The sequence below is a fragment of the Doryrhamphus excisus genome, chromosome 14 (genome assembly GCF_030265055.1).
Source record: "Doryrhamphus excisus isolate RoL2022-K1 chromosome 14, RoL_Dexc_1.0, whole genome shotgun sequence".
Lineage (NCBI taxonomy): Eukaryota > Metazoa > Chordata > Actinopteri > Syngnathiformes > Syngnathidae > Doryrhamphus > Doryrhamphus excisus.
The window spans coordinates 6,941,298-6,964,735 of record NC_080479.1 but is presented as its reverse complement, the minus strand read 5'-3'; the positions used below and the strand labels follow the sequence as shown (position 1 = coordinate 6,964,735).

At 41.7% G+C, this 23,438-nt stretch overlaps 1 protein-coding gene and 1 long non-coding RNA gene across 4 annotated transcripts in view; one reads left to right on the top strand and one right to left on the bottom strand.

Moving 5' to 3' along the window:
* csmd3b (CUB and Sushi multiple domains 3b) overlaps window positions 1–23,438 on the bottom strand; it is a 240,614-nt gene that overhangs the window by 21,497 nt on the left and 195,679 nt on the right. The window contains exons 38-54 of one of the 2 annotated variants that reach the window (XM_058047094.1): window positions 22,824–22,920; window positions 21,859–21,963; window positions 21,130–21,248; window positions 20,792–20,861; window positions 19,696–19,812; window positions 19,293–19,502; window positions 18,400–18,588; window positions 16,239–16,416; window positions 14,440–14,585; window positions 7,694–7,774; window positions 5,958–6,071; window positions 5,692–5,880; window positions 5,332–5,478; window positions 2,076–2,264; window positions 1,288–1,473; window positions 1,011–1,205; window positions 762–935 (exon numbers count right to left, since the gene is read on the bottom strand). In XM_058047094.1, the coding sequence (XP_057903077.1) occupies window positions 762–935; window positions 1,011–1,205; window positions 1,288–1,473; window positions 2,076–2,264; window positions 5,332–5,478; window positions 5,692–5,880; window positions 5,958–6,071; window positions 7,694–7,774; window positions 14,440–14,585; window positions 16,239–16,416; window positions 18,400–18,588; window positions 19,293–19,502; window positions 19,696–19,812; window positions 20,792–20,861; window positions 21,130–21,248; window positions 21,859–21,963; window positions 22,824–22,920 (2,506 nt within the window). Of the gene's footprint in view, window positions 1–761; window positions 936–1,010; window positions 1,206–1,287; window positions 1,474–2,075; window positions 2,265–5,319; window positions 5,479–5,691; window positions 5,881–5,957; window positions 6,072–7,693; window positions 7,775–14,439; window positions 14,586–16,238; window positions 16,417–18,399; window positions 18,589–19,292; window positions 19,503–19,695; window positions 19,813–20,791; window positions 20,862–21,129; window positions 21,249–21,858; window positions 21,964–22,823; window positions 22,921–23,438 lie in introns of both variants that reach the window. The other variant, XM_058047093.1, reaches the window with a different exon arrangement.
* LOC131101749 (uncharacterized) lies at window positions 7,931–20,779 on the top strand. Of its 2 annotated transcripts, XR_009119296.1 has the most exons (4): window positions 7,931–8,520; window positions 14,327–14,685; window positions 14,862–16,743; window positions 19,274–20,779. It is a non-coding gene; the product is annotated as an uncharacterized LOC131101749 (long non-coding RNA). The 2 variants fall into 2 exon arrangements; XR_009119295.1 differs by lacking the exon at window positions 19,274–20,779 and having other exon boundaries at window positions 14,862–17,400.

Genomic DNA, 23,438 nt, shown 5'->3' with positions numbered 1-23,438 from the left:
TGCACCAGGGGGTGGGGGCGTGTCTGGTGGAGGAAGTACTGTTGTGTTGCTGGCGGTGGTTGCAACGGCGTGGTTACGGCCGACAGTAGCCAATATTATTGTTGTGCAATAAAAAGCTTGTCAGCGATCGCAGTCGTGTAATTTCCATAGCGTTGGCAATGACGCTACAATATAAAGATGCAGCAGATCCATTGATCCTTTGAACCAAGCTCTGTTAAGCTTTCCTACGCTTTGAGCAAAACTTTGATAAGCTTTGTGACGCTTTGATAAGCTTTAATACGCTCTCCCCGCTTTACGCAATTCGTGACAGATCGCCTCAAATTTTTAAACAGTTTAAAAAATTTTGGCGCTCTTGCCAAATGTCCCGAATTGCTCAAACCTTTATTACACTGTATTACGGTCTTTACGCTTTCATTAAGCTTTGTTACGCTTTGCCGCCGCTTTGCTCGCCGATTTAATTTGCCATCGATTCGGCGTCGGTGTGAACGTAGCATAAAGTAAGATGGCAGCCAATCTTGCTCAAATTTCACACACACATGCTTGTCGGTCCCGTGAAGATGTGGACCGAATGTCGTAATTATTTGGCCAAAAACTCACAACGTTTTTCACATCAATCCGCCTTATGTGGTTTAATAACAGCGCCACCCCTGTTATAGTCTGTTATAGCCTGTTATTAGTCAGTTTTGACCAATGTGGGCAGTGGTTTGGTTAGAATTTTGAGAACCTTCCTCACTAATGCCCTTCTAACGACATCCACGTACCTAAACACCGCGTCTCTGTTCCGCTCCAAAGCCCGGATGACAGGCACTCCCTGACGCCCGAGCCCACCAGCATGAAGCCGGCGTCACAGGTGAAGATGGCTGTCGCCCCGAAGCTCGTCTGAGTGCCGATCTTCTTCCCGTTGGGCGGAGACGGCAGCTCGCCGCAAGAGATGACTGAAACACGTGCACAGGATGGACGTAAGCAACGGCCGGCCGGAAGCCCACCGTAAGACGAGGTCGCGTACTCACTCTGACAGTGCGGCCTCTCGTTCCTCCAGCTCCACACGCCATTGGGAAGGCACTGGATGTGAGCGGGGCCTAACCGGTAGTAGCCCGGGTCGCAGGTGAAGACGATGCGGGTTCTGTATTCATAGTGGGAGCCGTTCACGATCCTCCAGCGGCCGTGCTCCAGGGAGAAGGAGCCGATGCTTGGGCACACCACCACTGCAGGGAAGAACAAAAGTACAAATTGGACGGTGTCGTCAGACTGGGAGACATTTTGATGCATGCTGGGGGACGCGCCAACCTGAGCATCTGGGTATCTTATTGTGGTTGCTCCACGTCCCGTCGGGCTGGCAGATGGCTGACGTCAGCTCTTTGCTAGAGAGCCGGTAGCCGTCGTTGCAGAAGTAGGAGACTCTGGTTCCGACCGAGTAGTCGGCCGTTAGAACGCCGCCGTTTGTCGGCGCCTTGGGGGCTCCGCACGAGACAGCTTGGGGAAGGACACAGACGGACGCACGTTGGACTTAATGCGGCGTTTATGTCTTTCAAGTGTACTTTGGTAGCGAGTCAAACAGATGGGAATGTATCGGCTGTTTACATTCTGCATCTTTCAGCCTCTCAGATCACACTTTAGAGAGTTTAGGCAGAAAATAAGCTGTGCTTTTTATGTGCACTAATTCATATCCATGCTTGCTATGCTAGTTCGAAAAAAGGTTGTTACAGTTCTTAAGTAAAGGGGGGGGGGGAAGCGGTGCATTTATTTGATTAAAAAAAACATTTAGCATTTAGTTTTACCAGATGCGGCTGTAGGCAAATTCCTATTTTTTTATCAACTCCGCAAGATGGCAGTAGCTGCATTGGAAGTATCTTGAGCAGCTTGATCTAGCTCTGCATGCGCTTTACAAAGCTGCTGTCAGTGTTACAACATTGGTTCTATTGTTGCTATTGTGCTGTGCAATACAGTTGACAATAAGAGCTACATTTTCTCATGCACTCCAAATCATTACAAATATTAACTTAAAGCATAAAGAATATTTAATAAATGAAAGTGACTAGTTTTATGCTAAAGAAGTATAAGGAAGTTGTCGTCACCTTGACAGGCTGGCACAGGCGAGTCCCAGGCGTGGAAGCCGAGCGGCACACGTCGGCAGGTCGCCGTGGCGTTGCCGATGAGCCGGTAGCCGCGGTCGCAAGCCCACCGCACCACGCTGTTGACGTGGCCGCCGCTCTGTGAGGAGATAGAGCCGTGGAGCGGCGAGTCCGGTGTGGAGCAGTACAGCGCTGCGAGAGAAAAGTTCCGACACCGAGATTTGAGCTGACGTGACGCTGAGGGGGTGAGGATGAGGACGTGTGCACTTGAGAAGGCAAGAAACACTGATTGGCGTGGAACATCACGGCACTCAACCACCTCGGAGAAGCCATTAGAGTCATTATCGTGTATTATGCTCTTGCGTAACCTATAATCATCATTATGCTGCAATAAAAGAAAACATAGACCAGCAAATGCATATCTCCTCAATCACGCTTCTACTGGTATAAACTGGTATTTTATGGGTAGTGCTACTTTTTCGGTGTACTCTCGAACATTCCAGCCAATTTGGATTGAAACAAGCCACCAAGGAAACATAGTAAGATTGTCACATGTCAACAATTCACGCCTTCATCATCTTCATACTAGTGGCTGTTATTTACAGCCATTTACAGCTATTTACTCAACTGCAGAGAGTAGTAGGCATCTAAAAGCGCTCTGGTATTTCTTAGGGTGGAGGTAGTTATTTGGACATTTTATTAAATGTTTCTGGTTTAAATGTCTATTTATTATTTAAATGATTTTTTATGGGGCACGGTGGTCTAGTGGTTAGCGCACAGACCTCACAGCTAGGAGACCAGGGTTCAATTCCACCCTCGGCCATCTCTGTGTGGAGTTTGCATGTTCTCCCCGTGCATGCGTGGGTACTCTCTGGGTACTCCGGTTTTCTCCCACATTCCAAAAACATGCTAGGTTAATTGGCCACTCCAAATTGTCCATAGGTATGAATGTGAGTGTGAATGGTTGTTTGTCTATATGTGCCCTGTGATTGGCTGGCGACCAGTCCAGGGTGTACCCCGCCTCTCGCCCGAAGACAGCTGGGATAGGCTCCAGCACCCCCGCGACCCTCGTGAGGAAAAAGCGGTAGAAAATGAATGAATGAATGAATGATTTTTTAATTATTGTTGTTTATTTATGTATTCATTTATATTTATTAGTAATGTTTTTAGTAATTAGTTTTACTAACTAGTTTTTTTTTTTACTAATTTTATGTAATTAGTAATGTTTTTTTTGCAGTATTAATAATTAAATGTATAATTTTTTTTGAATATATGATGTTAGATATTTGCAATAATATGGCATACTTTTTATGATACAGGTATATGCAAAGTCAGATTATAGTTGGAAACTAAGCATATATCTATGCTATGATATAATTCCGCACATGAATACATCAGACAGAATACCGACGTATGCGCCTCGGTGGGTGCTGCTGTTTTGGTGTTTATATCCCCCCTCGAAAGAAGATGTCTAGCTTGTGATGAATTGTGTCTATTATGAGTAGAGGCCACCATTGGAGGACGTACAGCAAATGCAGTCTATTATTAATAATTGATTGGGGTTAATCCATTTTAGAAGACCACCAGCGGCCGCTAGCTACCACGCTGGCAGCGTATTATTAACATTATGACACGGCACACAATGATGCCAGGAGGCCAAGTGCTGCATTAGCACCAGCAACACTTTCATTGTGTTACTCTGTCAAACCTTATTAACTTTAGACCCCCCAAAAATAACATCTTAAGTGGCCTTGTGTAATCTTATTACATGAATTGGCTCCACTGGGGCTTGCTTAGAAAAGATTTTGGAAAGATTTCACCCCGAATTTAGTCTTAAAGCTAGTTACGGCTTACAGCGGCTAACTTGTCTTCACACAAGGCGCGTTCCCAGTTTATCATTAATGTTGATAATGATACAGTTTACGGCAAATACCGTATTTTCTGGACTATAAGTGCCTCCGGAGTATAAGTTGCACAAGGCCAAACATGCCTAATTAGGTAGTAAAAGTCGCACTGGAGTATAAGTCGCATTTTTTGCGGGTAATTTATTTTAACTACACACACACAAAAAAAAGCTACACAAAAAATAAACATGAACAGAAAAGGTGTCCAGTGTTTATGTAACAAACACTTTTTTCACTTATTAGTCGCTCTGGAGTATAAGTCGCAGGAACAGCCAACCTATGAAAAAAAGTGCCACTTATAGTCCAGAAAATACGGTAACTAAAAAAGCGCTAGCTGGCTGTATACTATACGTTTCTTGTTACACTTTGTTTGTCATTCAAGTTAATAGTAACAACAATTGTTCTTACAACTACAAACAAAAAGCTCTTCATGCTAACTGCTAGCCGCTGGCTAGGTGTAGCTATAAGTCACTTGCTAACCAAGGCAGACAGTTTTACTCCGGAAATACAGACCAGACATTAAAAAGATGTAGGTGACCATTAATGTTAGCTGCGAGTCGCTAGCTAGCTATATGGTATTAGTCATTTGCTATTAAAGGTGGACCCCCCCCCCCTTTTGTTCGTTCTTTTTAAAGATAGATTTAAGATAGAACAGAAAATAAAAAAGCAGTGGCGCATTAATAATGTTAGCAGCGAGTCGATAGCTAGCTTAAAGTGGTGTGTTTAACATGATATACAGATAAAAAGTGGTGTCCCCTCACATTTCTATCTCTTTCGATTTGTTGTTACATAGGTTGACATATTTATTGTTTATCAATATTATTGTTATTAGTGGTTGACTTCTTTTTTCACATAATGGTGCCACAGTACGAGTTCAAATAGTTTTAGCTCAGAATTGAACATTTTCACTCCAATAAAAGATGACTGAAGGGACTTACAGTAACTCTGCTGCAGTTTGTTTAAAGCCTAATAAGTAGAAGAAGAGGGATTTAAAGGTTGCAGAAAGCAACCAGGTACCACCGTCATGTTCCCCTTAACTGTCAAAGCATCCTTGAATATCTATCCTCCATTGCACGGCTGAGGGTCCTCAATGGACAATAGCTTGACTTGTAACAGTGTGCAACTTGCTCCAAAAACCCCACCATCTGTGCTCAGCGAGACCATTACACAACACATTCAAACTCTGGAGAGGCAGTCAGAAGTGAGAAGAGCCGACTTATTAGTTCATATTTTCTGAATTCCACTTTAGAGCTTGAACGTGTCCCTGCTCTCTTCTGTCTGCCTCCGCTTCTTTCCATGCAAGAGAATGGTAGTGAGTAGTAAAATAAAGTTGGGATACATACTTTGGTACTCACCAACATAGCGGATTCTGAAGCCCCTCTTGTTGGTGCCGTGGTCCGAGGACCAGCGCACCAGGAACTGGTGGCCGGTGGTTGTCAGGTTAAAGGGCGTCGGCAGGTCGCCGCTCAGCGTTGCCAATGTGGGATCGTTGGCGGACGGGCCTGAAACGCAACCGAATAGACTTGTTAGCTAGGCTGCTGATGGACAAAAAACACTTGAGACACTTGAGTCATGCATTTGGGGGTTTGTGCTTGAACTGCAAAGGTGTGGGAATTCAACGGTCATTTGATAAAAACATTTCCAGGAATTTTCCACCGGATGTTTAGCCATGGAATTTGGGAAATTTGTTCTTTTGTCATGCGTCTTTGCTTTACCATCAAAAATCTCCAAGACGTCAAACTCTCTCTCGGTGTGGAAACTCTCGAAGGTAATGGTCACGTTGTATCCCTTCTCTACAGTAACGCTCCACGAACACATCTGGAGGTTGGGATAGCTCTCGGGCCACCCCGGGCTCAGGATCACACCCGCCGAGTCGTATCGCACGTCATGGGCGGGGCACTGGACTGCAGAAGCCACAAAGGAAACACACGCAGCTTTCACTTCACGTTCTTGGAAAAAAAGTGGATCAACAAAAGCAGACCTTGGCAGGTCGGAGGCGGCGCGTCCATCTGGAGCCTCTCCCCCAGGCGGCAGGTTAGAATCTCACTGCCGACCAAAGAGAAGCCGGGATGGCACCTGTACCTGATGATGTCACCTAGTGATACACATCATAAGGACGTCAGAGCTACCATTTCATTAGGTACACCTGTTCGTTCAATAAGACGGTAAAATGGTACAGGATACCGTATTACAGGATAGAAAAATATGAATAGCATATTCTCACATATCCACAATATGAGCTTTAGACTGGCTTATTATTTATCCTTTATTATTAGTGGCTGACTTCTTTCTGCACGTGTAAAAGCTCCTCCCATCTGGGACAAAATGAATTTCCATGATTTAAAACATTTCAAATTGAAAACAGATAGGAAAGATTTGTGTTATATGTAGCATGATCTTACATGATTGTATTCCTTCATAGGTTCTTATCTGCTGCAAATGTCATACTGCGGTTAGAACCTTTAGGTATCACTCCACACTCTTTATTGCTCTCTGGTTCTACCATATCTTACTTATTGTGTGGAAATATGGGCTAATAACTATAAAAGCAATCTTCACTCGCTAAATGTACTGCAAAAAAGGTCAGTAAGGATAATTCATAATGCCGCCTACAGAGAACATACTAACTCCTAATTTCTAAAATCACAAATACTTCAATTAGCTGATATAGTTCATCTTCAAACAGCTAAAATAATGCATAAGGCTAAAAATAACCAATTAGCTAAAAATGTCATCCAATACTTCTCTACAAGAGAGGAGAAATATGATCTCAGGGAAGAAGTACATTTGAAACTACGTTATGCTAGCCATAGCATTTCAGTATGTGGAATCAAACTATGGAATGGATTGAGTAAGGACCTCAAACAATGCACAACGATGAGCCAATTCAAGAAACAATACAAGCAGTTGATGTTTGCTAAATACAAGGATGAAGAGTCTTGAACCAGTCATGATGTGCTATATATATCACTATATTGACACACACTATGGTACCCATTATGGCATTGGATGCTCATATCACCTCCTACTTTGGTACATTATTACCCCCCCCCCCCCCCCAAAAAAAAAACAAAAAAACAAAAACAAAACAAAACCTTAAATTGTATTATAGAAAGCAGGAAGTGAACAAAAGTAACAGTTATTGATTGTAAAAGTACCAGATGGAGGGGTAGGATTTAATAAGCTTTGCTTCTTTCTTTGCTTCTTTTTTCGTTTCATATTATCTACATACTGTATTGTATATAACTCTTGATTTTGTTAATACTTGGGTTGTTTATTTTTCTATTTTGTGTATTTTGTACTGCTTAGCTGACTCCGTACTCTTGCTGCTGTGCAATACAAATTTCCCCACTGAGGGACGAATAAAGGCATATCTTAATCTAATCTCTTCTTCCTACTCCTTTTGGACATGTGGAACTGGGAACTGATTATGGGATGCACTCAATTGTAATCTGATGCATGTTCAAATGAAATAAAACCATCACCATTACCATAGGTACATGAGCAAGGCACTGCTCTCCGCGTTGTGAAAAGTCTGAATTTGGATACAGCTCTGGCACGTGAGCCGGTGTACCTAATGTTGTGAGGCGTCTCGGCGTCTCCTTGTAAAGTAAATTGTCTGGGGTAGACTTCAGAGAGGGCGACCTGAGGAGGTGCGGGTGTCTCGTTTGCAGCCTCCGTCAAAGTGACATGTCTAGAGGCGTGCAGACAGCTCACCTATCTCCAGCTCGCCGTCCTCCATCAGCATGTCAGCGTTGGGCACTTCTGCAGGGGGCTGGCACACCCTTAATTGGTAGGCTGGGGAGACAGATGACACGGCACAGCAGGCCGGGGAGAGAGGGGATATGTTTCAAAGAAACACACACATAAAAGGAAGAATGGCGCATGTATTGCACCATTTATTCTGCTTTATTCTTTTTTAGTTAACCTCGCTTTGTTGCAATTGAACTCTGGGAACTGGGAACTGGGAAACAAAGGCAAACAAAGGCAAATCAAAGATGGCTGCCACTAATTTTCCTGTGTCAGAGTCTCTTTGCAAATCTGTTTAAAATCACCAAAATACTGGTGCCATCCATGTGCTATGAAAGCATTGTTGGTGATAAAGTATTCTTTTGGTTCATTTTTTGAGGATATTTGACGAGTTCTGGTGTTTTTTGACCGTGAACTTTGAAAGAGGCCTGAGAGCATACAGTGACCAGCAACAGAACTTCAAGCTTCCTGGAGCATACCTTTTGTAAAAGAGGTTGAAAACATGGCGACAACAACTAAAAAGTTGGCAGAAGAGCTGGAAGAGATTAAAAAAACGCTCAATTTCATGTCTGAGGAGATCAGCAAAGTGGTTAAGCAGCAAGCCAGTCTGATGGGCCTAGTGGAAGAAGTCCGTGAGCTGAAGGCCACAATCAAACTTAAAGACCAGAAGATCCATCTGCTTGAAGAAAGGATCGATGACTTGGAGCAGTTCTCCAGGGGAAATGATCTGATCATCACTGGGCTGGATACAAGACATCGCAGCTATGCCAGGGCTGCAGCCAGCGACCAGCAAGGTGAGGATGCACCACCTGGAGAACTGCTCACACTAGAGACACAAGTTGTTAAATTTTTGAGCAGTAAGAACATTGATCTGGACAGTGAGAACATCTCAGCCTGCCACAGCCTTCCACATAAGGATAAAAATGCCAAACCAACCATTGTTGTTCAGCTTACCAACAGAAAGTATAAGATTAATCTACTACGGCAGGCAAAAAAACTAAAGGGCACAGGGGTGTACATAAATGAACATTTGACAAAGAAAAATGCTGAAATAGCTAGACATAGCCGCATACTCAGAAAACAAAATAAAATTCAAGCAACATGGACAAGAAATGGGAAAACATTTATCAAGTTAAACGGACCACCAGAGCAGGCAAAGGTGATTGCAGTGAGGAATCTGAGAGATCTGGAACAATATAAGTGACAATAGGTGCAGCTTGGTTAGCAAATGGCACACTTAGAGGATTGGAAAATGTTTGTTTGGTTTATTAGAACAAAGAAGCAAGATAAAGAGTTAGTGCGAAGTATGAAAACAGAATTTGTTGCTTTTTATTTTGAGTTATACCATGTGCTCTATAGAGAGCAGTTGTATTATATTTTGTACATCGTACAAAATTTGTGATTTTGTTTTGCTGTTTTTTGTGGATATTTGCTTTTTTCACTTAGGATATGACAGATAAAAAAATATATTTTCCTTTAGAACAGGAGTATGATGATTTCTATGAGAATGAAAACTTTTTAGCTGAGCCCTGTCTCAATAGAATATATGAGGAGTCACACTTAAGTTTTTTGAAGTCAGATGAACATAAATCATTTAGCTTTGAGAATGACATTGATCCAGATGCAAATTTTTATAAAGATTGGAACGCTGGGTCCAAATATTACACGGAAAATCTGTTTAATGAACTCGGTCTGGATGGATTTTCAATTATACACTTTAATAGTCGAAGCCTCTATGCAAATTTTGATCAAATCAAAGAAAATTTGCAATCATTAAAACATAGTTTTCAAGTCATTGCCATCAGTGAAACCTGGCTGACAAATGAAAAGGGCTCCAATTTCATATTGGAGGGATACAATCATTTTAGTGTAAACCGCAAAACTAAAAGGGGTGGTGGAGTGGCTCTCTTTGTACAGAAAGACTTTCAGTGTAGAGTGGTTGACAGTACGGTTGTGGATGATATCATGGAGAGTCTGACAATTGAAATTCATTCCACGAATCTGAAAAGTATTATTGTGAGTTGTGTATATAGGACACCTGGCTCTTGTATTGATTCCCTTGTTAATTCCATGGTTGACATTTTAGGTAAGGTATGTGATAAGAAACAAGTTTTTGTTTGTGGTGATTTCAATATTGATTTAATGAAATGGAATGAACATAAAATGACAACAGAATTTTGCAACACAATGTTCAGTTTAGGTATTTGGCCTCTAATTGATAAACCGAGTCGAATAACTAAAGAGAGTGCAACACTTATAGACAATATTTTTACAAATACTCATCAACAAGTAACAAGTGGTTTGCTCATAAGTGATGTCAGTGACCACCTTCCTGTTTTTGTAGTTGTGCATAATTTAATTGCTAGATGTCCGACTGATAAAAATAAACTTCCCTGCAAATTAAGGAGACTAAAAACACCAGAAAGAACTGAAGCCTTAAAGAAGGATCTTAGGAATTGTAACTGGGATGAGGTTTATGTCGATGATCCAGATTTAGCATATGATGCATTTTTGTCTGTATTCTTGAAATTATATAATAAGCATTGTCCTATAAAAATGTGTAGGGTGAAAGATCATTATGAAGGTAAACCATGGATTACAAAAGGTCTGCAAAAGGCATGCAATAAGAAAAATCAACTGTACAAAAAGTTTTTACAGCAGAGAACTAGTGATAGTGAGGAAAAATATAAGCGTTATAAGAACAAACTAACTACTATTATGAGAACTCAAAAAAAGGAATACTACAGTAAAATGTTGGAGGACAGTAAAAATAATATACAAAAAACTTGGAAGGTAATCAATTCTATCATTCAGAATAAAAATAATAATTCAGAACTTCCTGATTTTTTTATAAATAAAGTTAATGATAGAGTGGATGATTTAAAAAATATTGTTGACGAGTTCAATGACTACTTTGTAGATGTTGGAGCTTCTTTGGCAAAACAGATTACTGTATCTGATGACAACAAAAACATGTTTAAAAATTTGATCAACACTAATGTTAGTTCTATGTTTCTAAGTGGGGTACATGAAACTGACATTATTGAAATTGTAAGAAAATTAAAAAATAAGAGATCACTCGACATCCATTCCATTGATACAGTAATTATTAAAGATGTTATTGATTATATTGTCAGACCTTTGACCTATGTTTGTAATCTGTCTTTTCAAAAAGGGACCTTTCCTGACAACATGAAGTTAGCAAAAGTGATCCCAATTTATAAAAATGGTGACAAACACTGTATGGAAAATTACAGACCAATATCACTTTTGCCACAATTTTCAAAAATTTTAGAGAAATTGTTTGTGAAACAATTAAATCTCTTCATTCATAAAAATAAATTATTAAGTGAAAATCAATACGGATTCAGAGAAGGTAGAACTACTGCATTTGCAGTAATGCAAATGGTAGAAGAAATATCAAATGCAAATGAAAATGGTGAGTGTTCTATTGGTCTGTATATTGATCTGCAGAAGGCTTTTGATACCATAGATCACAGACAGTTATTGAAGAAATTAGAGATGTATGGAATACGAGGGGTTGCTCATTCTTGGTTGGAAAGTTATTTAGGGAATAGACACCAGTGTGTACAAATCAATAACACTAGTTCAGCACTTAGAAAGATCACATGTGGTGTACCACAAGGATCAGTGATTGGTCCAATATTGTTCATTCTCTATATCAATGACATCTGCAATGTAACTGGTTTTTTTAGATATGTAATATTTGCAGATGATACCAATTTGTTTTGCTCTGGTAAGAATTTAAAGGAACTTTTGCGTTGTGTAGAAATGGAGCTGGAAAATCTCAAGACTTGGTTTGATGTCAATAAATTATCTTTAAATATTAAGAAAACAAAATTTATGGTTTTTGGGAATCTAAATGAAAGCGATTGTAATGTTAAACTGAAAATCTGTAATGTCGACATTGAAAGAGTTTCTGAGACTAAATTCCTTGGGGTTGTCATTGATCAAAAATTAACATGGAAACAACACACTGAATATATCAAAGGGAAAATGTCAAAATCACTTGCAATCCTTTATAAATCCAGATATGTATTGAATTCCAAGGCTTTGCATTTGATCTACAATTCATTGATTGTTCCCTACATATCTTACTGTGTGGAATTGTGGGGATCCACTTTTAAAAGCACCATAAATTCAATAATAAAACTGCAAAAACGAGCAATACGTATCATTAATAAGGCTGATTATTATGCTCACACGGAGCCACTTTTTCTAAATTCTCATGTCATGAAATTTTACGATTTGTTTTATTATAAAATAATGCAAATTATGTTCAGAGCAAAATCAAAAACGCTCCCTGACTCAATACAGAAGTTCTTTTCAATTCAGGAGAGTCCCTATAATCTCAGAGGTGTTTGTAAATTTACTGTACAAAAAGCTAAAAAAGGTATGAAAAGGAGATGCGTCTCCATCACTGGAGTTAAATTCTGGAATGATGCCAACATAAATTTAAAAACATGTCATTCCTTTTTGGCTTTTAAGAAAATGGTTTGTAAAGCTATTTTTGAAGTTTATAAGTGTGATTAATTTTCTGTTGTTGTTTCTTTGCTTTTCTGGAGGTTGGTAGCCTAAAAAGCTGAAATTATAGGATAGGCTTTTATAAGCAGTTTGCTTCTGCCTATGCCTTTTCAGTCATTATTATTCAACACATGAATTTTGATTTTGTGATTATGTTATTGATGTCAATATTGTGTACAATATTTGGTGTTGTCATGACTGAATAAAAAAAAAAAAAAAAAAAAAAAAAAAAAAAAAAAAAAACTCCTTGAGCACGCTTGGTTGGGTCAGCAGAAGCCAGAGCGGCTACACAAATACACAACCTGTCTTGCATCATAAAACAGCACCAGCCACCGGGGCTGAAAGGCTGGAATCGATAACGCCGCATGACCGTAGATCACATAGTAACCCAGCAAGAGAGAAAGAGAGCTGAGGGCTGTAAGTCAAGATGAAATTGACTATGAAAATGAGACACGCCGATACGTAGCCGCGGCCCCTCATGCATACCAAAACTCCCTGTGGTCTGCTCTGCATGTTTGTGTGCATGCTCTATCCATCAAGCGGCGTGCGGGAGAGGATCCTAAGAGCACACATTGATATCACTAATCTCATCCTCGGAGCCGCTTCCACGTCACGTTAACTTCCTCAACTTCATGTCCTCCCAGTCATCATTTTTTTCTTTGTTTTTAAATATTCTACTGATACAAAGTATGCTGGAACATGCAAATTTTCCTCATGGGGATGACTACCTACTCCTATCTCATTATCCAACACCCTTATACACCGGGGGTGTATAACCTGAGGCTCGTGGGTCATACTGTGTACGTGCCCATTCAGCTAAAACACTTTATATGGCTGCTGCAGTTAAAGTTATTCATTCATTCATTTTCTACCGCTTATCCTCATGAGGGTCCCGGGGGTGCTGGAGCCTATCCCAGCTGTCTTCGGGCGAGAGGCGGGGTACACCCTGGACTGGTGGCCAGCCAATCACAGGGCACATATAGACAAACAACCATTCACACTCACATTCATACCTATGGACAATTTGGAGTGGCCAATTAACCTAGCATGTTTTTGGAATGTGGGAGGAAACCGGAGTACCCGGAGAAAACCCACGCATGCACGGGGAGAACATGCAAACTCCACACAGAGATGGCCGAGGGTGGACAGTTGAAGTTGTAACAAGTACAAATATACTGCATGCATAGAGCGAGATGATGGGGCAGCCAGATTTCACTCATCGAGGTCAGGTCTGGGATTACTGTACTATGTCCGTTATTTCTTCAATTTGGGATTTAAAAAGTGTCAAATTTGTATGGAATTAATTTCTATGAGGTTCTAATATGAAGCAATGTACAGGAAAAAAAATCACCACTTGGCAACAACCAGCAGAGGGCGCAGGCCCGTCGTTTGGTGCCTAAACAGACTGTCATGGAATACATGGAAATACACCAGAGAAAGGATGCAGAAACTGCTTGGCAGTTGCTGGTAATTCAGGCCCGTCTAGTTTTCTGGCCTAAATGGGCTGTCGTAAAGTCATGTAACGAATTAGACACAGAGCCAAGAGGAGTTTTACAGGACATCATTCTAAATAAAATCTTTGGTAGGTGTCACTTGATGTTCTCTCCGGTGCCTGCTGACAGCATAGACGGGTATGATGAATAGCTTCATCATTTTTTATTGCTGAGACTCATATCAATCAAGTGGAATTTACATAATGTTAAGTAGTATCATCACATGACATGTAGTCACTACTTCTTGAAGCAATAGAGGGGAAAAAAGTACTTGGCAAGAGCCTGTAGAGGGCGGGGGCCTTCCAGGTTTTCCAGCCTAAACGGGTTGTCATGGAATAACAGGAAATACAGATAAAGACCAAGGTGGCGTTTTGTGCAGGGCCAATTTGAACTCAAATCTAAAATTGACTTGCTATCACTCAAGTGCCCTGACAGCATAGATGGGTATGATGAGGAGATCGTTTTTTTTTTTTAATTGCTAAAAAATTAAAGAAAAAAACATTTTTTGTGTAGTTTGTAACAACTGCTGACAACTAACTCAGGTTATTTTTCTCCAAGCCAGGCTGCCCAAGATAAAGAAAGAGGAAGTACAGCCGCTGGTGTAATGCTTCAAATAGCAGCCACGCTTTCCCAATGACAGGCTGGGAACGTATCATCATGTCCATCAAGTCTTACCGTGGTAACTCAAGACAAAGAATCCAGCTCCAGAGAAGTCTGAGTGGAATTTGATGAGGATGATGTTGGAGGTCGAATAGACGGACTCCAACGCCGTGTTCCCACTGAATTGGCCAATCTGAGGAGATGACTGGTCTGGACCGTCCCTGCTCGGAAAAGGGGAAAAAAAACAAAACAAAAAGTCAGCATTGCCCTCCAAAGTTGGGACGCATCTACTAGTTTGAAGAATGGAGCGAGAGGACACAAGTAAGTTACTGCTCTCATTAAGCGGTCATTTGTTGTCAAAGATAGAGCTTTGGTGATATTTACGAGACAAAAGCTGGAAGTGCTCCACCACCTCTAAATGGAGATAAAGTGCCGTTGGAAGAATGGTGCCAAACCAAACACAGTATACATGCAGTACACTATGTCTCTTCCTACAGTGCTAACCTGGCCCTACACCCGACTGTACGTACAAGGGATGTCCACACTTCCCCCAGCGGGGGGTCACACACTGACAAATGAAGGGACGCCAGGTCCACTGAGGTATATTTCCAGAAAAAAAGCCTACTATCAACTTCATGCTCTGTTTTACTTTATTGCAATGACGTTATTTCCTTATTTCATATTACCACATTGAAAAAAAATCTTTAATAATATTACTTGGGGAGAAAAAAGCTGATTCTTTCTCTCATATTTCAACTTTATGTTCCGAGAATGATGTCATTTTCCGTCATACAATTATGAGGTCCAACGAGGTCCTTTAAAATGTTACTGGGGAGAAAGGAAATTGGTTTAGAGGCCAAGGTGGAGTCTTTTTCAAGTGTAGCTTCAGTTAGCATAGCGGGACAGGAAGTTATCCGTGGACTCCCGGGTCAGACCCGGTCAGGCTGAGCCGCGGGAGTGGAATTTACAAATAGAGCCCCCGCTGTCCGTGATTAAAAAGGTATGATGGCGGAGTTAACTAAAATGGTCATTTCCTGCTGTTTGAGCGACTTTGGATGGGGCTAATTACACTTGATGAGGAAGAGAAGGCATCAGGGTCTCCTCCGATCCACATTAGGTGGTCTCGTCTTCATCATGGCTTCTAAGTGCATACCGCCAAGACTTGGCAACACGCGTGACATATATAATCAGTCCTACTACACCGCCGACGCCCCCGTAGGCCTGCCGGTATGTGAGCAATTAGCATCCAAACCAAACTGTCAGGTTCTGGCACTGGACCTGAGCAGGCCTGCTGTGAAAATGGCACTCCCACGATGGAGACGGCGCTCCCTGCAGAGAGGCGCTTTTTAGTGGCGGCGGTGATGAGATAGTCAGCTGGGCTCAGACGCTTTTATTTGTGTGTGATTTTAGCAATTGGCACACAAGGCGGCAGGGGGGTCACGGACAATCTTCGCAGTTAGGAATTTTCCAAATGGACTGCACATCGTTATGTGGATTGAACGGAATGGGGTACCTTTCAAATGCGGACAGAGTAACTTCCATCCATTTTCTGGTTGCGGGCATCCTCATTCCACCAAATCATTTGAATATGCAGTTAGTGATTTACTGACATGTTGTTGTCCTTTAGGTACTTAGGTATCTTTGCGTAGTTGTTTCATTGGCTTCATGAGATGTTAAGTAAAACGTAAAAAAATGAGCCACACAAATCATCCACAGGCGCTAAACCTGGTTCACACTACCTGGGTCAAGTGGCACGATTTCGATTTTGAGGAAGGAGAGGCTGTGCGTCTTCCTCTTCCTTTCGGGCGAGTGTGACATGTGACGCACCTTCATATAGCATTAGCATGTCCGGTCGTCCAGCTCATGGCACCTACCAGACAGTGATGTAGTCGTATATGGGCTCCGTGCTGAGGACGGTGAAGTTGATGTAAATCCCGTGTCCCGGCGGAACCCTTACGCTCCAAACGCAGTCCTGGAAATTGGGGTACTCCTCGGGGTGACCGGGTGAGTAGATGGTCCCGTTTAACGATGTGATGTTTCCACCGCATAGAGCTGGAAAGACAGTTACACACACATGTCACTTTTGCTCTTTTTACTTAAGTTTTGAACTTCCATGATGTTCCCCCAAGCGTGAGGCCGACTCTTCTGGGGAGGGGCAGAACCACAAAGGAAAGTGAAAGTGAAAAGTGAAGTAAAACGCTCAGTGGCGAAATCAAGGATCTTCTCCCATGAAATGGAAAGTGATAACTAAACAGCATAGTGGTCACCTCTCAAAAAGCCCTTCTCTCCCTCCTTTGCAACACCCCTTTTCAATGTGCCAGACCACCATCCAGGAACCCAACCTGTTGCAAACCCGACGGCCTCCTGTACATCCAACTGGTGAGAAATACACACATTCATTCATTCATTCATTTTCTACAGCTTATCCCCACGAGGGTGGTGGGGGTGCTGGAGCCTATCCCAGCTGTCTTTGGGTGAGAGGTAGACCCCGGCACCTCGGCTCCCGAAATACAGTAATATCTGGAATAAACCAGGCTATAATCAAAGAATCTCATCTTTATTTCAAGCGTGCAGCTCTCCCTCGGAGTTCACAACCATAAAGGGAATATTATACATCCACAATTACCTGCAGCCCTATTGCAACACGACTTTTTGTATTATTTGAAATCATCTGTCGAGTTACAGGTCACACGCTCTCTTAATTGCGTTGGTTATTATTTCTGCTTTCATTACAGCCTTCAATATCAAACACTCATCATAGAAATGAGTCAGGATGCAATTCAATGACGCTGCATATTAAACAGCAATGGGGACGGCCAGATAACAGAGTTAATATGACCAATCTTAATGTATCAATAAAGGCATGTAAAATATATCCTAGACCAGGGGTGGGCAAACTACGGCCCGGGGGCCACATCCGGCCCGCCAAGTGTTTGAATACGGCCCGCCCAATCTTTCCAAAGTATTTCATTTAAACTCAACATACAACCTGGCATCATGGCCTGAGCCAACCTTTTGATGGTTTTCGTTTTTTGACATGGTCTGTTGTTTACAAAGTGCTCCTGAAAAAAGGGACACAAGCACATAATAATAATAATAATAATAATAACAATTATTATTATTAGATTATTAGATTATTATAATTATTATTATAACTATTATGATTATTATAATTATTATATTAATGCTAATTATTATATTAATTATATATAATATTATTGTTATATTTGCATATTTTACATAATAATATATTAATTATTATTTTAATTTTATTGTAATTATTATAATATTTCATTATTTTTAAAATATTTAAATATAAATATAAAATAATAAATAATAATAGCAGATTGCATGACAATTTTACAGATACAATAATACCAGGTGGACTGTTACGTGTAAAATATATAGTCTGCCCCCCCCCCGTAAATTTTGTCATATCAATGCGGCCCGCAAGTCAAAAAGTTTGCCCACCCCTGTACTAGACTGTATATATGTTGCAAATAGAAACCATGATGTAACTCAGTAAAACTATTTAAAAAATAATATACATTCATTTACAATAAGAGTGACTACTTTAATGACTCAGAAAATAATAAAATAAAATAAAATAATGGGGGAAAAATATCATGATGCAAATCAATGTAAATTATTTAAGAATAACAAATAATGTGATGATTAAAATAATTATCAAATATTTTTTATTATTTTTCTAAGCATTAAAAATGTAACAAAATGAAGCAACAGTAGAGTTAGGACAAATAGGAATCAATTCAGGGTAAATTATTAAAAAAATAATACATATTTATGGAGATGTACTACAATATTAGCCAAGTCCTTTAATAGCTCTTCTATAAAGAAAATCATCAGGCTAGGATAAAAGGTAAATGCATGTACGTGATTTCAATCAGTGAGGCTTTAGTCTGTTGTCGTTTGTTGAGTTAGGACATTAGTGAAATTGGCCAGGAACCCCAAATAAGAGAGGAGTGAAATAGGTCCCCTATCCTATCCTATCAGTATAATCGATACGATACGTACCTTCGCATCGCGGTAGCGGGTGGTTCCAGTTACGGCTGATCCCGTGCAAACACGTGAGTGAGGCGTCGCCCATCAGGGAGTACCCCGGCAGACACTCAAAAGACACCGTCATCCCCACGCTGAAGTCGCTGCCGATCACGATGCCGTTCCGGAAGGGCCGGGGGTCGGGGCAACTCTGGAGCTGGTACGCTGGGAGTGGGTGGTGGGTGGGGGCAGGTTACCACATGTCTCTTATCATCATTCATACATGACTTTTCACAGTACTCATGTTGCCACTAATGATAATCAACAGTTAGTGGTAATATATGATCATAATGATCATAAAAACAATACATAACTATTACAGTATGATGCAAATACACCCCCTAGGGGTTGTGAGCAGAATAGGTGATGACATCAGAGTGAAGATTTCTTGGCACATAATGGCACATCCGCGTTTGAGAAATGATTATTTAGGCTGGGACAGAGTGGAGTTCATGTTTTGTTGCAGAATAATATTAGTGTCAGAGCTCCACTGCATCTGCAGTTAGACATCCAAACGAGGTGCGGCATGAGAAATGTCATTTTTATGTGGAGACTAAACACTCTGCACATTAATGCAGGGATTTTGAACTGTGCGATTTGCAAGTCGCTTCCAAACTGGTTTCAGTGCCAGGGAGAATAAACACAAAAAAGTCATTATTGAATTTCCTCGCCTGGCGCTGATCGTTACGACTCGCCTCGTTTCTGGCGAGCGCTTCAAAAGTCACGACCCATTTTGACTTTTTTTTTTTTTTAGGTCGTCAGATAAGTTGTTGAAATGAAACACCCGAGCTTGCAAGTTGGCGGCCGTGTTAACACTGCCGGTCTGTTTGTCCTTGATTGGCCGCCCCAGCGACCCGCGTGGCGCTTACCTTGGAACGTGATGTGGAACCCGGGCTTGTTCTGCGAGTAATCGCTGTGGAAGAAGAAGCTGGTCTGGTGCGTGGTGCTGAACAGAGGCTTGGGGACCGCGGGGCCGCTGAAGCGGTCGATGACTGAGCCCGTGTCCGGGCTGCCGCTACGGATCTCCAGGTAGTCGTGAATGGCCTCGGTGGAGAAGTTGACAAACTGGAGGTGGATGCCTGTCGGACAATACAAATACACCAACCTCACATAACGGAAAGACATTTACTGCAAACACATGCTGGGACACTTTACCAAGAGCTATAGTAACGCTGAACCATCACAAGGTTACACAAGGTCAAGTTTAGTATTATTTTTAGTACTACATAGTAACATGAAGAAATGTTCCAAGAAAGAAAAAACCTTCCTCACCGAAGCCCACAGGTAAGTTGACGCTCCACGTGCAGTCCAAGCCGCTCGGGTAGTTGCCGGGGTAACCGGGACTGAGAATGACACCGCTTACGTCCGTCAGAGCCCCCCCACACTGGGCTGGAGATACGCACACACCGAGAAGACAAAATGACACAAACACACACAGTCGGCCTGCTTAAAAAGCGGAGCTTTGGAGTGCTTTGGCATCATCGGTGAATAGCAAATCAAGTCTTTAATAGATTCCCTATCACACTCGGCAAAAAAAGCTGCGAGCGCGAGATCCAATTAATTTGCAACACAAGGTCAAAGATAAACATCCAATTTGGATGCATCAGTGGCAGCTCATGGGCAAGAGCACTTATTTCCCCCCCACAGCCTTTTAAATTCACTCACACTCATCGTAGGTAATCAAGGCTCCTGTGCATTACTGCGGCGTGAGCCATGCATTATTCAACACGGCTTTTTGCCGCCTGCGGACGGCCAACTGGAGACCGGCGTAATTGTGTTGGCTTTACCCAGGTGCTAACGCAACAACAAGCATGGCAAACGCTCGCGGGACGCCATCTTGGATGAAACAGTCCTTAAACTAGGACACGACTAGGCTGCTTATGGTTTGACATATAAACTTACGACTTTATGTGCATTTCCTCCCTTGCCTTAGAGTGCCTTATGAATTTCAGTCTCATCTCCAAATATTACAAGAATAGATTTGGAATATCATGATCACACAAGAATGAAGCTGTACTATCCCAAGAATAAAGTCATAATCTCGAAGGAATAACCTGAAGAATTAAGAATTTCGCTGTGGATTAAGTGTGTTAAAAAGTCGTACTTTCTGTTGAAACGAGAAAAAGTTATTGTAATAGGTAAGAGATGACTTCAGCAATATTCTCCATGATCATCTTCTATAAGCATCATGGATATTTGCTGATGTAGTCCTGTTTGTTTGCTTCCCTTGTTATGTTTTTGTTGCTGTTGTTCTTGTCTCTTTTTGTCCCCATCTTGTTCCCCCACACAGCAAATAAAAAGCAGAATAAAGTAGAAATATGACGTTTCTTGTGAATAAGCCGCCTGCCTGCCTGCCAGGTGTACTTACCAAGACACAGCGGTACCGGATAGTTCCATCTCCGCACAGGTCCAGGCATGCAGGTTATATGCGCGTTTCCCTACAAACAGTTAAATTACATTAAAAAGCCTCCTCATTAGTAACATTTAACCATTCTCATAGGAGATATTCAGCACAGCAGTGGTGGTGTCATGTTTGTAAGAAGAGCCAGATTTCCTTCTGATTCACTCGAAGTACTCGGTGCTGGGAAAGAAAACTCCATTGCACAACATCACAGCAGCCGCTTTTAATGATGGCACTTTCTTCGTTCTTTTCTACATCTGGCACACTGTTAGCATGAAGTAAGCCCAAGCGGAGCGTGCGCTTACCTGAAGAGAGTATCCTTGTTCGCAGGAGAACTGCACCACGTCGCCCACCATGAATCTGTCTCCTTGTCGGATGCCGTAGTTTGGAGTCTGGGGCTCCGGACAGGACTCCAGACCAATAGCTGAGCAAAACGTGGTACAGTTGCGCTTATTGGATCCAATTACACACACCAAACATGCAAAAGTACACAGAAGGTGATTACACGGCATAACAGTCTGACTCGCGGTGTCATCCTACAAATAACACAAAGTACAAATAACGCTGCGTCTGAGCAACATATTCATTGGAGGACAAGCAGCACACAAGGCAGATGGCTGGCACTACAATGCTGCCAATGTCCACCAGAGGGAGCCAGAGGAAACGAAGCCTGATGGGAGGCTGATGTCATTGCAGCAGACATCTGAATTTTTGAATTTTAAACTCATATGGGTTAATGTTCATATATTTCCTAGGTATACTTTTGCAGTGTTAAGTTGTTGTGTGATGAGTTTAAGATGACACCGTGAGTCAGACTGTTATACTTATATTAGCGAGCTGCTAGCTCATTATTTGCTCTTGCCAGAGGAAGAGCTACAGTTTTCTCACCGGCTCGCGAGCGGCACGCTATTTAAACAATAGGTAGTAGTTGTGAAGTAAAGGGGATGATTAGAAGATTAGAATTTAGCCATAAAATAGCCGCATTTATGGAATTGATGGCATCTGTTATGGGAGAGTGTATATAAGCATTTTACCTGTGTATTCCAGGTGGAATCCAGCAGCTGAGACGCTGATGTCGGAGCTGAAGCTGAGATAGAGGTTGTTGGATGTGCTGTTGAGGAGGGGTGGGATGGTGGTGCCTGCAATCGCACACACGCACACACACACACACGCACACACACACACACACGGCGTCAAAGAGATGACCATCTGATGGCAAAGGCAACAACAACAAAGGCTTCACCCAAATCTCCATTTCCAGCCTTTTCTGTCTTACGGCTGCCGCTCTGAAAGGAGATGGAAGGGGATCTCTCTTTTTTTTGAGGGAGTGTGTTTCATTTGAAAGCAAAAATGTTGGCCTGACCTAGTTAGAGAGTGGCAAGGCAACAGTACAAAGTCAAAAAAAAAGAAAAAAAAAAGCCAAGCTGTCACAGTCGACTGTGTTTCTGCCTCAATGATGTTCTTTCATGTTAAGGAACGCTAACCTTGGCTAAGCTACTCATCTGTGCTAAATGTCACCGCCGTGTATCTGCGTTCATGATATTTTACAACCTGTCTGATGATTACATGTGAGGGCAGCACTCGCTTACTTTTCTTTTTGTGTTGGTTTAGTGGCAGCATCAAAGCTGCCGTGATGGATGTGATTGACTGCCTCAACTCCAGGCCATTAATTAGCTTCCTTTCCCCGTTCCAGATGAAATCTCATTAGTTAGCACGGCAGAAAATGAAAAAAAATAGATATATTTCCCAGTAATGAATGATGGATGATGCAAAATAATTAGCAGCTCAACAACGGTTTGTGGCGCTCCATTATTTCTCTTTTGCTGTGTGCACGTATGAATTCCCAACAACTGAATATTCATGCGGCATAATTCAACAGAACTGGCGTTACAAGGGAACGCATATTGTCTTTGTAGTCTAACCACATGCAGATATGCCATGCTATCTTATGCTTTTCCAGGAATTCCACACAAACGAGCAGAGCTTGATTAGATCTTACCAGAGTAGCTGCCCAGCCTGGGGGCGTGGTTGTCCGCCCCGTCGTAGAAGTCCAAAGAGTCCCAGTTGTGCTCCGTGGCAAAGCTCACCACTTGAACCTGAAAATCGGACAATGAAAATGTCATGTATTTAATATAGTTGACCATTACTTTGAAAATAACTATAAACTCATACGACCCCGGCCGCTTGGCAAAAGACAACCCCTTCAGTCGACTGATCTTTCAAGGCACACACGCTGTTGTGTTGTGTGGATATATGAGCATGGAGCCGACCAAAAGGAAGACGAGACTCCCGCTTGTCAGCAGAAAAAAAAGCATCTTTCTACATTGTTGCCTTCTTTAGTATTAGAATATAGATAAGTTTCAGGAAAATCTCAGTTCCCGACTAAAAAAGGCAGAAAAGCAGCCTTTTGTAAAAAGATACGTTTCATTACTTTCCCTTTGACAAAGATATTTTTTGCTTTTGTGAGGAGCTCAAACATCTAAAAAACATCAACGACACAAAAAATAACACTTATATGATCAACATAACTATACTTTACTATATGTGCTGTACTACATTTACTACATATACTATAAAAGTTGCATCACCACCTCTTTTTACCTCTCGTACCACA